The following is a 15,855-nucleotide window of genomic DNA, read 5'->3' on the forward strand; positions in this document are numbered from 1 at the left end:
AGGAATGAGGTCCACAATATCTGTTGAATATACTCGTTTTATATTTGTATATATTAACATGTTGTGTCTTTAAACAACAAACAAACAGTAACACAGATCTGTGAGACAGAATTTTACTGACCCAAGCCTACTGCACTCTCCAGTGGATAAAAAGAGGAATCACAAAAGCTATATGTCTGTCTGTCTGTCTGTCTGTCTGTCTGTCTGTCTGTCTGTCTGTCTGTCTATCTATCTATCTATCTATCTATCTATCTATCTATCTATCTATCTATCTATCTATCTATCTATCTATCTATCTATCTATCTATCTATCTATCTATCTATCTATCTATCTATCTATCGGAGCAACCTCAGTCCGTTATGCTTCACAACAGAGATTGAAGTACAGAACAGATCAGCTGTTCAACAGAAACATGCCCCCGAGTCCAAACCCCGCGAGATGTTCCTGCGAGATTTCGGTGGACGCGAGAAGACCTGTCGCCGTTTCTCTTCCTCCTCTCGGTTTGTTTTCGATCGTAAATCCCGGTAGGGGATCTTCCTGATATGCCAGGATCACTGACAGTGCGCATGGACAGCCTCGGCCGGACCTTAACATTGCATTGCCCCTGATCAGATCGACATAACCGGCTGATTTTGCTTATACTCAACCCCGCCGTCTGAGATCTTGTAATCTAGGCCGTGTGTCTGCTTGCGTTATCGTGCATTCAGGTGAGCGGAGCGGCCTCTCCCAGCACTCATGCCATAGACGCACGTCTGCTGCAAATCCAGTAACTTATCAGACGTCTGTTTTCTCGCCTCCTGCTTCACAAGCTCTGGGAGTTTCCCCCCTTTTGCTGAAATCGCAACAGTGGCGGCGGCCTCTGTATGCAGCCCGGGCTCGATGGCGTCGGACACCAGCGACACGGAGGAGTTTTACGATGCGGCGGAGGATGTCAACTTCACTCCCTCACCTCATGCGTGAGTCTTATATTCAATTTATGGAAACTATTAGTTTTATTACGTTAGTTAAATATCTGATGTCCGTTACGTGATTTAGAATGAAGCTGTCAAAACTGTCAACAGTTGCCCCATTGCTTGTTTATAGATTTACTGCTTCGGTACTGCCTTGTAACATTTATTATGTGGATATATAAAGTCATATGACTTACACAAGTAAACGGTCGAGTCAGCTGAGAGGGTTTGAAACACGGCCACGATATCGTTGTGACACGTAGCGTTCAGGGGATGTTGCTGTCATGTTGTTTTGGTGTTGTCACTTCAACCAAAAGGTTTTAAATGCGGTAAAATGCTTCAAAGAATAGTTCACACTCCCGAACCTTTCCTAAGGTGTTCCTATGCGGAAATAAAGTCATACAGGTTTGAAACAACATGAGGATATGCACATAATGACAATCTGCACTTTGTGGTAACTGACTATCCCTTCAAGAAATGTCGTCCAGTTTGCATATTTTCCACTGTATTAAACAAAAAATTCTATTAATTTAGGCATTTCTCAAGTGACAGTCTTGCCTGTATTTAGACTCAGTTTAGTTTGACAGGCAGTTTTTTTTTTATTTCTTTTTTTGTCACAAACATGACAGCTCTTTTCAGAAAAAAAAGCCCGAATGACTCAGAAACCCAGTGACTCAATGTGAACAAAGATTTGAAGACTAAAGGTTAAAAAAATAATTGCTCTTTTGTGAAGAAGGAGTCTCCTTTTTATCAAGTATAGGAACATCCGCCTGCTCTTGTTGTAATCATAGCATGGCTGGGTCAGAGGTGTTTGTGAGAAGAGCTGTGACAATGTCTGAGGAGTGTTTTGACAGTGTCTTCCGTGGTGGCTGAGGGCTGGTTTAAAAATGTATGTTGGGTCACTGTGCTTATGTTTAGGGTTACTAGTTAAAGGGTGTGTTATGAATGTGTTTGAGGGGCTTGTCTGTTCATGAACGCTGCGTCAGGCTAGCTCAGTGCTGGGAGGAGCCCTCACGTCCACTGACTGTTTTTTCTATATACACAACTTTATTGACGTTCATTAATTAGTCTAAACTAGACTTTATACAGTGCTTAAGCGTATGAAGACTGAAATTCCGTATGTTTTGCACAAGTGAAGTATGTGAGCATATAGGCTATGTCAAAATGGAGCTCTGTGTTATGTATGATATGAGTGGTATGAGTATGAATCTTGACCCTGGTGACCACTGTTCTTGATTCTTTGTTCTTTTATTCCTTGTAGGTCACCTGCAAAGTTTGAACTTCCTCAGCCAGGGGTAAGAGTTTCCTGTTTTCACTTACACTTTAATCTACCTGTGTACAATGTCTTCTTTTTTTTTTTGTGGAAACATTATTAAAGAGGATTTTGTGAGAATGAACATTTGCCCATGGGTAGGTCCTGACAGAGTCTGCCAATTTGATTGCATTGGTAAATTGTGTCAAAGGGTTAGTTCACCCAAAAATGAAATTTCTGTCATTATTACTCACCCTCATGTCGTTCAAAACCCGTAGGACCTCTGTTCTTCTTCTGAACACCCCCCTTAGACTGTGACGTTATTACCACTTTCAAGGCCCAGAAAGGTAGTAAAGACGTTGTTAAAAAGTCCATATGACTACAGTGGTTCAACCTTAATATTATTATAAAAAATTGTTCGCTGTTCACATTGTAAACACAGTGCAGCGCTTCCGGGTTCTACGTCAGAAAGTCGGCTCAGTATCGGCCGGCTCGTGCGTCAGCAGCTCACGCATGTGTCGAGGTGCTCACATGAAGAGTGTCAGAGATTGACACAGAAGAGAATAAATTGTTGTATAAAGCTGTTATTTAGGTTTTTTTGTGCACAAAAAGTATTCTCGTCGCTTAATAACATTAAGGGGGGTCAGAAACCTCTCGGATTTCATCAAAAATATTTAATTTGTGTTCCGAAGATGAACGAAGGTCTTATGGGTTTGGAATGACATTAATTAATGACAGACATTTCATTTTGGGTGAACTTGAATTGAAAGAATAAAACATGAGCAAAAATATGTAAGCTAATAAATGAACATGCAAGGTGCAGGGGATTCGTAGAATCTGATTCTGTTTTGGCCAGTGCATGGGTCTTGTTTGAGTCATAAGTCTTAGTACGGTGATGGTTATAAACCTTTAGTCACATGAGTGCAGGAAAGATGATCTGAGGTTGATACCAAAGGTCTGAGGTTCTGCTCTAGCTCTGTTTAATCATTTAAATAAAACTAATCCTGGCCAACGAACCAGAGCTCAACTGCTGTTATAGTATTTTCAATTACCTTTTTGAAAATTCTGGAACTCTGTTTGGCTTTGTGAGGACATGAATTATAATCTCTAAAATGTTACCAAGTAAATTTGTTTGGGGAAGGACTTCTTTAGGAAAACAGAATAAATATAAACAATACATGGTTTAATATTTTAAAAGTATTATTATGCATTTAAAATATAATATACGATGCACTACTTTTCACAACTTTGGGGTTGAAAAAAGTTTTCATGCTCAGGAAGGCTGCATTTATTTGATCTCAAATACAGAATAAACAGTAATATTGTGAAATATTATTACAATATAAAATTGTCTATTTTAAAATGTAAATTATTTTAGTGATGTCAAAGCTTTATTTTCAGCATCATTACTCCAGTCTTCACATGATCCTTCAGAAATCATACTAATATGCTGATTTGGTGCTCAAGAAACATTTCCTATTATTATCAATGTTGAAAACAGTTTTTACTGCTTAATATTTTTGTGAAAACAGTGGATTTTTGGATGAATAGACAGGTCAAAAGGACAGTACCGGTATTTATTTGAAATATAAATCTTTTGTAGTTTTATTTAAATTCTTTATCAAGATTTATCAAAATCTCTTTTGATCAATTTAATGTCCTTGCTGAATAATAAATAAATAAAAATCTCTTTCAAAATAAAAAACTCTTACTGCCGCAAAACCTTTCAACGACAGTGCAATATAAATTATGCATTTAAATAATAATAAATATACATTTAAATAATATTTGAAATGGGAGAAATGTTTTTTAAAATCTGTAAATGAGCTACATGAAGGGTTTGAATTTGAGAATGGGGTGGTTTTTCATCTGTTGCTTTTGATTGGCTGTAGGGTCCTGCAGAGAATGTGGTAGAGGAAGTCACTGCTGGATTGGCCCAGCCAGAACCCCGCCATGACGATTCTCTTCAGGTGGGTTTGGGCATGATAAAGCTTTACAGATCTTACTTGCCCCTTTTAATTCTTTATCTACTTTATCTAGAGAGCATGCTGTGCTCTCTAGTGTGTTTGCTGTTGGATGTCTGCCCAAAAAGCAGGCCATTTCTTTTAAGTGGTCTATGTCAATGGGTCAGTTACAACCCAGCAGGATAAATGCTTAATGCAAATATTAAAACACAACTTGCTGCATTGCAAAATAAATAGCTTGTTAAATAAATGTGAAGAGAAAATGTATATTCTGTTGACGACGTTAAAGGCTGCACATCAAAACAAACTCAATGTTTTGTGCCAGTAAACTAAAATGCATATATTTGTTTGAAAGCTCCTGATAATTTGCTCCTCCTGAGAATGTATTGCTAGTTGGCTGGATGCCAAACTCTTCTTGATCAATAAACGTGAACCCTGAGACCTCTGTAAGCATACATCATTATTGATGTTGTAGGGAAACACTATAAGATTAGATGCCCAGTGTAAACAAAGCTTTTGTTTTGATGTACAGATGCGTTCTACATGAATGCTAAAGCACAATTTTCTGACTGGCCCTCTTTCCAGATCATTGACAGTATTATAGAGGAGAGTCAGAAGAGTGGAGTGGAAGATCAGTTGTTGAGAGGAGAGGAGACCTGTGCAGCCTCCTCAGAAGGGGAGAAGGCAGAAGCAGAAGGCTACAGTGTTGAAGAAAACCTGGTTCCCAAGGTAGCCGAGGTGCCTCCAGAGGATCTTGATGTGAAGCCACATGACTCTGGTCGCACTGGGCAGCTGCCTGATGTAAGACCAAAGGAAGTGAGGTCACAGGGCATTGAGGACAGAGCACCAGATGTGGCTGGTTCCGCCCAAGCGAGTCAGGACCAGGCTATGCCACCCCCTCCTGACATTACAAGTGCTTTGGGCCGACCGTCGCAACCCGCCTCCCTGCCTTGTGCAGAAACTGCTGATATTCTAGAGCAAGTCCCTATGACTGATGCAGATGACCCTGGCCCTTCCAAAACTCCCAGACAGTTTACAGTGGAGCCAGACATTGTAGCTAGCACCAAGAAGCAACCGCCCTCAAGGCCACCTCCACCCTCCGGGGCTCCACCTCCTAGGCCGCCTCCCCCCTCACGGCCCAGCTTTTCAGCTAGTAAAAAATCCCAGGAAGTGATGCGACCAACAGGCCTAGAAGGTATGTTGTTTGAGTTTTCTCCTCAAAGATGTCACTGGTTTAACATGTAAAAATGTTCCTCTGTTACTTTTTTTTGATGACCATATCTTTGTGCCGTCCTATAGTGATTGCCACTTCTTATTGTTATAAAATGAATGTGAAATTTTATATAATGACTCAAGCAATATCGTGCTCTATGATTTGTCAGTCTCTGTAGAGCCAGCAGACGAGCTGTGTGGATTGGTCAGTCCAAATGCCACAGTACGATGTATTACTAAAGAATTCCAGCACTCCCTGGACCTCGCTAGCGCCACTAGTGGTGATAAAGTAGTCACTGCACAGGTTTGAATTTAAATATAGCCATTTCAAATATTATAAATATGTAGATTTCACACTGAATATTTGAAATCATACATTTGTGTCTGTAATTTTGTATGAATAGGAAAATGACGAGCAGGCATCAAATTCGAATGGGAGCGAGACCGTTGGACCTCAAAGACCAAGATCTAACTCAGGCAGAGAGCTTACGGATGAGGTAATGTCATTATATACACACATATAATATCTTGTGTTAACCACAGACATTTTTCAGGAAACCTGTCAAAAAAAACCCACTGACTTCGGGATGATGGAACCGGAACTCATTTCCTGGTTTTAGGACTTATTCTTGTAGCATTCTATGATCTGGAAAGTGGGAGGGACACATTCTAAACTTTATTAGTATGGCTTATGAATAACAATACGGTGCCACCTAGAGATGCACCAATATGAAATTTCTTAGCCGATACCGATAGCCGATTATTCAGAATGATATCGCCCGATACTGATAGTTTAGTTTTTCTTATGGGAAAAAAATCTCTCCCAAATAATGCTGCAAACTATAAAGAGAACCCTCTCATTTGGTACACTATAATTAAAATTAAAATTTACAAACAGAGCTATTATATTCAACTGCTATTTATTTCCAGATATAATATTTACACTCAAATAAAAGCTGAAATGTTTGTATACAACTCAGTTACACATATAAGGTAGTTTTCAAAAGCACTTGTCTTCATGGCAAATTTATTCAAATAAACAGTAAATAATCTCCTCTCTAGTTCTCCCCCCCCCCCCCCCCAAAAAAGCTAACTTATAAAAAAAAAGCTGTTTTATTGACATCTTTTCACGGTTGAAACGCTGATTGAGTGATTACATGAGATTTGATATGGGTTTCGGTAAGTTGTACTGGATCTTTCAACTTAACTTCTGATATTCATGCATGTTTTTCTAGATATAATTTGTATTAAAGTGGAAGAATAGACTCGAGATCCGCTCTGCTGCTTGAATTTCGTGATAAAATGGACCGAATTTGAAAGATGACACTTTGTTTCTTTTTCGAAGTAACAAAGCACAGAGCTATTTGCGATTATTGGATGAGTCACGCTACAAATAATGTTTAGTATTGGAAAAAACTGCAGATCTGGCAACCCTGGTTTGAACTACAGGTGATTCATAGGGTCAAATTGAGCCTGCTTTTATTTAGCTGTTTTTTGCTGTTAATGCATTATTGTCGCTTTAACTTGCCCTTACTCACTCAACACGAGAGATTTCCTTCACACACAGTGTGAGTTGCAGTCGGTCATGTTTTACCGCACCCTTTTGATTGACAGCATATAATCGGCACTGATCACCGGCTGTTTTTAAACATCTCTAGTGCCAGCAGTTGTTACTGATTATCTGAAAAGCAGTTAAGTTGATTAAGAATATTAGGAGGATGATCGATTGTTCATTCATTCATTCAGTCAGTCATTCAGGCTTTTCACTGGTTGTTTTATGTGGCCTCCTGCAGTTTTCTTTGTGCTGCTATGAATCACTTATAGTATAATGATTGTTACTCAAGGCAGTAATCTGTGTGTTTTTTGTTGAACAGGAGATTCTTGCAAGTGTGATGATCAAGAATCTGGACACTGGTGAGGAGATCCCTTTGATCCAGGCAGAAGAGAAACTCCCCACTGGAATCAACCCACTCACACTGCACATCATGAGGAGAACCAAGGAGTATATCTCGTAAGATAACTGCTTTTTCCATTATGCACCAGCAATACTTCACTTCAACCTGAAACATAGAAACACAAGTTATCTGATAGGGCTCTTTGAAAAATGTGATGAGTTTCCAAGATGTCATGAGGCCTGAGATGTCCTACTGTACCATATAATCCACAATCCATCACAGAGTTGTGAAACTCTTCTGAGCTTATTTTACATTTCATGTGTGATATCAAGGATCATTTTCCTTATATGACACTCTGCTTGTGCTTATGTGATGGGGCCCTTAGGCAACAGGATTGAATCCTACCAGTAATCCGATTCGCCACACTTTCATCTGCCCTCGTTTTATCAGTCGGAATGAAACCTACAGACTGTTTTTCCTCTTTTGAAGGAAGAAGGCATGTAATCCCTTCTCCTCTCCCGCTCTCTTCTGATTTGAAACCCCTCAAACATGAGTCGAACATTTTGGCAGGAAGTGCTTCATAATGCCTAGCTGATAACAGTTTTGTAGTTTCTACTAGTGTGGTTAATCTGAAACAGTTGGGTTGCTGGATCTGGTCCTGGATCAGTGTTTCTCATTTCTCATTTTACATCAGGATTAAATGCAACCTAATTTTGAAAGGGGTTTAAAGAGAACTCCTGTCTTAAAGCCAGTAGCTCTGTACGCTTTAGGGTGGGATCTCACACGTTCTTTTTTCTTGGCAGAAATGATGCAGCACAGTCGGATGATGATGATAAGTCCCAGCCTGCCCTTACAGACACAGATGGAGGGAAACTGAAACAGAGAACGTAAGAGATATGTTTATTTATAACTGTAAAAAAAAATCATAATTTGAGAAAATAAATTGTGCTCAACTGCTCAAAAGTTTGGGGTTGGTAGATTTTTTTTAAAGTGCTGAAAGTGCTCATCAAAGCTGTATTTATTTGATTAAAATACAGTCAAATATTATTATTATAGTGAAATATTATTACAATTTAAAATAATGTTTTTCTATTTTAATATATTTTAAAATGTAATTTACCCCTGTGATGGCTCAGCATCATTATTCCAGTCTTCAGTCACACGATCCTTCAGAAATCATTCTAATATGCTGATTTGCTACTCAAGAATGATTACTTAACATTTTTGTTGAAACAGTGATACATACATTTTTTTTAGGATTTTAGAAATATAGAAAGTTCAAAAGAACAACATTTATTTGAAATAAAAATGTACTCTACTGCTAAATCATCTAAATCATTCTATGCTGATTTGGTTTTGTTGAAACAGTTGTGCTGCTTAATATTTCTGTGGAAACCGGGATACACTTTTGATGAATAGAAAGTTCAAAAGAACAGCATTTATTTGAGATTGGAATCTTTTGTAACTTTATAATTGTCTTTACTGTCAATTTTGATCAATTTAATGCATTCTTGCTGTATAAATGCAGTCATTTCTTTGTAAATTACTGACCCCTAACTTTTTATCTGATTGTAATTAAATTACCATTCATATATGTATATGTATGTATATATATACTGTGTATATATATATATATATAGCTAGAGGGTCCAGTGAGAATGATTTTAGACACCTGTTTGTTCTTCGTCCTTCACTCAGTACACAGCTGAAGAAGTTTCTGGGCAAATCGGTGAAGAGAGCGAAGCACTTGGCGGAGGAATATGGAGAGAAAGCCGTGAATAAAGTCAAGAGCGTTCGAGATGAAGTATTCCACACGGACCAGGACGACCCATCATCCAGTGATGACGAGGGGATGCCGTACACCCGACCGGTCAAGTTTAAAGCAGCTCACAGCTTCAAAGGGCCCTTTGACTTTGACCAAATCAAAGTAGTGCAGGACCTGAGTGGAGAACACATGGTGAGGAGAGTGTGTGCAACCTTTAATGTGAACTTTAACCTATTTTGTGATTTGTGATGTAGTTAGTTAATTATTTAGTGATTTGACCACTCCCTCTTCCCCTCTCTTCCTCAGGGTGCCGTCTGGACAATGAAATTCTCTCATTGTGGGCGGCTGTTGGCTACAGCAGGGCAGGATAATGTGGTTCGGATATGGGTCCTAAAAAATGCCTATGACTATTTCAACAACATGAGAATAAAATACAACACAGATGGTAAACATGCACACGTGCACAATATTGTATATGAAGACTACTATATAAAGATTTTTTATTGTATTCAAAACATACTGTACCTTCCCTATAATTTATATACTGTTGCCCCAAAAAGTATTTAGACACATTCTGGTTGTCAGATGTGTTGAAATGACCTGTCTCGAATGAAATGTATTATCAGTGCTTAAACAACAAACTACATGAAATTAATCTTGATGTTGGGAAAAAACATGTATTCCATTTTAATAATCGCTGGGATCAAGTCATTTACACACAATGCCACATGGGACACTCAAAACTCGCACATAATTATTTACTATCAGGAGAAAATTCACCAAAGTGTTCATTTTATCAGAATCCACTGTCCATTAAACATATTTTGCTGGACTGTAATACTTCTACCCTTTTGAGAAACTTGTTTTATTCTGTTGATACTTTGAAAAGGTTCTTAAACCAGTAAATCAAAATTTAGACTTAAGTAAAAAAAAAATTTATATATATATATTATTAAACATCTTATATAGTTTTATTTTTGAATAACTAAACCCGCCATGCTCTCGCCATGAACATAGCCATAGAAGCTGGAATGGAGTTAAAGAGAGAAAAAAAGTATGAAACGTATTACTAGAGCTACAATTACATTTAATATGAATCACCTCTGTGTGGTTAAGCCCAAGGTTAAACTTAATCGTTGTCTAGGAAGTAAACACTTCATCTGAAAATCAATGAAAGCAGCTGGCTTTTAAATCACAGCGCAATTGTGTTGCTGCTTTTGTAGAGCTTATGCAAAACAACTGTAACTGTTCTAAAACTTTGTGAGCTGTGTACTGCCTTCGAAAGCATCTTAACCCACTTGAAACCTCACAAGTGACTGATTTGGTGCGCTCTACGTAGGCACTCTGCATGGGAGGCGACACTCACAAGAGATTTCAGAAGAATTTGGTTTTGGCATGTTGCTAAGCTAATGGCACAATTCTCTAATAAACATACATATACATGGCACACACAATTATTGTGTCAAATAACTGTAACTACATTGTTTTTTGGGGGTTTCCTTTTTTTAAAAGAGTTTCTGGTTTCTCTCTTTCTCTCTCAGGACGTGTGTCGCCGTCTCCCTCTCAGGAGAGTCTGTGTTCCTCTAAATCAGATACTGAAGGAGGGGTAAGGCATTTTTTCAGGTTTTGGAGTTCATACTGATTAATGACTATTTAAACTCTAAAATGTCTCTTGCTTTCTGTTGCTCAGTTTGGTGCTGCAGTGGAGGATGCAGACACTGAGGACAGAAATCTGCCATTCCGACAGGTCCCGTTCTGCAAGTACAAGGGTCATACGGCTGACCTGCTGGATCTGTCCTGGTCGAAGGTGAGAGGTTATGGTCGTCAGTGCTCCACTGAGGGAAAACTGTATGAAAAGACTAATAAAGAATTGAGCGTGGAACACTTTATGAAATTCTCAATTTAATGAATCGCAATCTGACATACTGTAGTGGTGTTCTTTTCCGAATAGAACTACTTCCTGCTGTCATCATCAATGGATAAGACGGTTCGTTTGTGGCACATCTCCAGGAGAGAGTGTCTCTGCTGTTTTCAGCATATAGACTTCGTTACAGCCATTGCATTTCATCCCAGGGTGAGTGTGCTGCTTGTGTACTCTGGTATACACTACTCTTCAAATTTTGGGTTGGTAAGATGTTTTTGAAAGAAATGTCTTACGCCCACCAGACTGCATTTATTAGATCAAAAATAAAGAAAAATTTGAAATATTATTACAAAAGGTATTTTAAAATGTAATTTATTCCTGTGATGCAATGCTGCATTTTCAGTATCGTTACTCTAGTCTTCAGTGTCACATGACCCTTCAGAAATCATTCTAATAAGTCTAATTATTATCAATGTTGAAAACAGTTGTGCTGCTTAATATATTTCTGTAAAATGTGATAAATTTTTTTCAGGATTCTTTCATGACTATATCGTTCAAAAGAACAGCATTTATTTGAATAGAATTTCTTTGTAACAATGTCTTTACTGTCAATTTTGTTTAACTTTTTGAACAAAACTATTAATAAAAAAACTTACTGACCCCAAACTAATGCCATTTAAAAAAGCATTTTTATTTTTTGGAAATAAAATAAACATTAGCTAAATAAAAAAACCTTAATTTTAAAACTTATTTTATTTCAGATAGTTGCCAAGTCAACAATTCATTAATTACTCACCCTCATGTCGAAATTTTATTTTGGGGTGAACTAGCCCTTTAAGTAAAATACTAAAATAACTAAAACTAAATAAACTAAAATTTAAAACTTAATAAAAACTATATAGACATTTTAAAAAAGACAAAAATGACCTTTTTTATGTGCTACTAAAATAACACTGGTTTTAATGCCTGTATTTTTCTCTCAGGATGACAGGTATTTCTTGAGCGGTTCTTTGGATGGAAAGTTGCGGTTATGGAATATTCCAGATAAGAAAGTGGCACTGTGGAATGAGGTAGACGGACAGACGCGTCTGATAACAGCAGCTAACTTCTGCCAGAATGGAAAATATGCGGTTATCGGCACCTACGATGGGCGCTGCATTTTCTATGACACAGAGGTGAGTGTTTGTTCTTGTGAGCTTAAAGATGGGAACAATGATTTTCACTTAAAATGGAGGAACACCATGTACTAGTTGATTATTAATCACTCATTTCTTCTTTCATCATGTTCGGCTCAGCGCCTTAAGTATCACACCCAAATCCATGTTCGCTCCACGAGAGGCAGGAATCGTGTGGGCCGCAAAATCACCGGTATTGAGCCGCTGCCAGGAGAGAACAAGGCAAGACACAGATGTGTTCATGAAAGAGGAAAGACTGAAAATAGAAAAAGACTGCAGTTAGATCTGAAACTTTACTTCTTTACTTAAGTATAACATTTGTCATTCATACCAAGGTGACGTTCCATCATTCAGTCTCAGTTAATGCCAATCTCCTTTTCCTCTGCAGATCTTGGTGACGTCAAACGACTCTCGCATTCGCCTGTATGACCTCAGAGATTTGTCTCTGTCTATGAAGTACAAAGGCTATGTGAACAGCAGCAGTCAGATCAAAGCCAGCTTCAGGTGAGAGAAAAGATGTCCATCTCTGATCTTACACTTCTACTGAAAGTTCTGAGTGAATCTCAAGGATGTCCTCTTGTTCTTGTAGTCACGACTACTCTTTCATTGTGAGCGGCTCAGAGGACAAGTATGTGTACATCTGGAGCACATACCACGACCTGAGCAAGTTCACCTCTGTGCGAAGAGACCGCAATGACTTCTGGGAAGGGATCAAAGGTAATATGATGGAATCATATTATGAATCATGCTTGACTGACAGAAGGTTACACAGCCTAGTTCAGAAGTAATAAGAATGATCATTAGGGCTGCATGATTAATGGAAATACAATCAAAAAAATTTATCTGGCTTAGTGTGATTATCAAATCGCAAAGATTGCGATTCAATTCAATAAATATATGTGCAGTGAGTTTCAGAGAAAGCATGTATTTTACACTCGAGCAGCTCATGATTCTGTGTTTTCAGTCTCTGCGACTCAGTTTGCAGTAAATGCTGCTCCACCTGAACTCAGCTCTGCATTTGCTCAGTGTTGGGTCTCTTATATAACGTGCATTTGAGAATGCAACGCATACCAACCATTTTTCCAAACTTATAAACACCTATAAACCAGCTGTTGAACAAAAGAGAAGCTTTAAAGGGATAGTTCACCCAAAAATGAAAATGCTGTCATCATTTACTTATCCTCAAGTTGTTTCAAACCTGTATGAATTTCTTTCTTCTGCTGAACACGAATGAAGATATTTTGAAGAATGTAACTAAACAGTTGATGACACATTGACTGCCATAATATAAAAAATAAAAAAATGATTGAAGTCAATGGGGCTCATCAACAGAAATTCATACAGGTTTGGAACAACTTGAGGACGAGTAAAGGATGACAGAATTTTCATTTTGAGGTGAACTATCCCTTTAAGTGTTTTCCGTCGTCTGCATGAAATTAAATTTGACCACATTTTCTGTTAGCGCAAAATCTGTTTAGTCAAAATCAGAAAATTTGCTGACACTCTGGAATGGTGGTCCTTGTCTGATGATGTCATATATATATATATATATTCCATTTCACAATACTGAAGTAAAGTCATCGACACGGACTCAACGTTTAAAAATGAAGAAATTAAGACCGCCATAAATGTTAGTATTATAATTTTACATTTGTAATGTAAAATAAATTATTATTATTTTATTTTTATTTTTTTTAACAGTGAAATAAGTCGTTTTTTAAATTTATTTTTTATTTAGTAGTAGTAAGAATAATAATAATAATAATAATTATTATTATTATTGTATTGATGTATCATCACAAATATTTTGGCCAAATTGTGCAGTCCTACAAACAGGCACGTCAAACCTTGCGGGATTTTCCTCCCAAATGTGCTGCCATAACAAGCATTATTGTCTGTAATTTTTTTTATGACTTCTGCCTTATGATTTGTAGCTCATAATGCCGTGGTGACTTCGGCCATTTTTGCTCCACATCCGGATCTCATCGTGCCTCAGGAGGCAGGGACAGAGAAGGCAGACTCTGACTGTAAGAGTGACAGCACAGATGACTCTGAGACCATCCCTTCAGGTACTGACTGTAACTATGGCAACTAGCATTGTGAAATCACAACAGTGCTCTGTATGTGGTAGTAGTGAACAAAAGTAACCCACTCTTTTTCTTTTCTTGTCCTCAGGGGCATTGAAAACAGATCACACTGAAGTTTTGCTCTCTGCTGATTTCACCGGAGCCATTAAAGTTTTTGTCAATGTTAAGAAATACTGAGTGCTTGTGCTGAATATGACACCCAGCAAGTATATGTAATAATGTAAAAGCTCCTCTCAGCTTTCGGACAGAGCTAAAGCTAAATCAGTGCCACTTTACATCTAACTGAGCCCCCTTCATTGACCAATCAGCTGCTGGAGAGTGCTCTGAGAGGCGGTGCCGGAGATTATAAGCCCCGCCTTATTCACAGAGAACAGGGACCCAGGAAGTTGGAAGGTGGGGACAGTTGAGGAGCAGGGACAGACGTTACAGCTCAACGCATCTTTCTTTACCTTCCTTTCTTTTTAATTTGATTTTGTTTGTAGAGATATTGTTGTATTGTTACTGTACATGCACAAAAGGGCTTTAAATTGCACAGATCAGTGATGCCATTTTAATGGATGAGTGAAACTGCAAGCCTGTATGTAGACTGAATGGATATGAGAGACACGGGTGGTCAGCCCTTCAAACACACAACACACACACACACACACACACACAAACACAAACTAATTTCCTCCTCCACACTTTAACCCCAAACTCAAGGTTTCTGGAAAACATCATAAGCACTAACTAAACTCATTTCAATTTAAAAATCTTGGTCAGTGTTATTTTGTTGTAAAAATAATTGAACTTGATTTTATGTATGACTCCAGAAATAAAAAATATATATGTTTAAAGATATTCCCTTGTGTTTTTTTTCACTGAGATATGTGAACAAAATAAATATTTTCTAGGGTTTGTTGTATGTTTAGAGCAAAGCCAATATATACGCTAATTGTGTGTGTGTGCGCAGTGTTGGGGAAAGTTACTTTGAACAGTAATGCATAACAATATTGTGTTACTCCCTTAAAAAGTAACTGTTACTTTTTAATAAATGTAATGCGTTACATTACCTTTGCGTTGCTTTTTCTCACCTGGGCTGGGCTTGATTATTTTGTTTTTGTTTTTTAAACAAAAAAGTTCTACTTTTGGGCAAATGTAAAGGCCCTTTCACATTAAAATTGAAATAAGGCTGAAGGAAATGCAAATTCACACGTGTACAGTAGAGGGCGCAGCTCAAACCTTTGAGCTGTGCTGTCATTCTGGATTGCAGAAGATTATGATGCAGAAAAAGAAAGTTTGACATTTACTTCGCCAATAAAAACACAAAAATCTAAAGTCATATTTGTTGATGGTTTAACTGATTCATCAAAGGGCAGCACCAAGTACATTGGTCAATAAAGTGAGATTAAATGCATACAAATATTTGTTTTATTTAACATTTAATTATTGGAGGTTTGCGTAGTATTTTTGCATTTCATTGATTTTATTCCTTTTGAGGAATATTGAATCTGTTTTAGTGCCCGCCAGTGAGATGAGTAAATGCATGCTCACATTTAGTCTAGAACTACGTTTACCCAACGCACACAACGCCTCTGCACTTACTCAAGATTTCTCTCAACATCGGGACAAGAGACCTGTCGGTCAATAAATGGCAAAACAAACTAACTTGCGTTACTTATTTGAAAAAGTAACTCATATTTTATTTTAA

The 15,855-nt window shown here is 37.8% G+C and overlaps 2 protein-coding genes across 3 annotated transcripts in view; one reads left to right on the forward strand and one right to left on the reverse strand.

The window, feature by feature from the left end:
* Positions 1-2,204, reverse strand: part of klhl13 (kelch-like family member 13) — a 63,150-nt gene extending 60,946 nt beyond the window's left edge. For both annotated transcript variants that reach the window (XM_082169157.1, XM_082169155.1), the window contains exon 1: positions 1,149-2,204. The gene's annotated coding sequence lies outside the window, so the exon portion shown is untranslated. The remainder of the gene's footprint in view (positions 1-1,148) is intronic.
* wdr44 (WD repeat domain 44) lies at positions 437-15,005 on the forward strand. Its single transcript, XM_082169135.1, has 20 exons — positions 437-708; positions 811-957; positions 2,213-2,246; positions 4,096-4,173; positions 4,753-5,362; positions 5,550-5,683; positions 5,784-5,876; positions 7,254-7,390; positions 8,078-8,161; positions 8,973-9,231; positions 9,346-9,484; positions 10,581-10,645; positions 10,730-10,846; positions 10,991-11,113; positions 11,887-12,078; positions 12,199-12,300; positions 12,467-12,582; positions 12,668-12,795; positions 14,013-14,147; positions 14,254-15,005. The coding sequence occupies exons 2-20, from the start codon at positions 881-883 to the stop codon at positions 14,340-14,342; spliced, it is 2,712 nt and encodes a 903-aa protein (XP_082025261.1). The 5' UTR covers positions 437-708; positions 811-880; the 3' UTR covers positions 14,343-15,005.
* Positions 15,006-15,855: the final 850 nt, after the last annotated feature.

Source organism: Leuciscus leuciscus (genome assembly GCF_965113295.1).
Source record: "Leuciscus leuciscus genome assembly, chromosome: 5".
NCBI classification, from domain to species: Eukaryota; Metazoa; Chordata; class Actinopteri; order Cypriniformes; family Leuciscidae; genus Leuciscus; species Leuciscus leuciscus.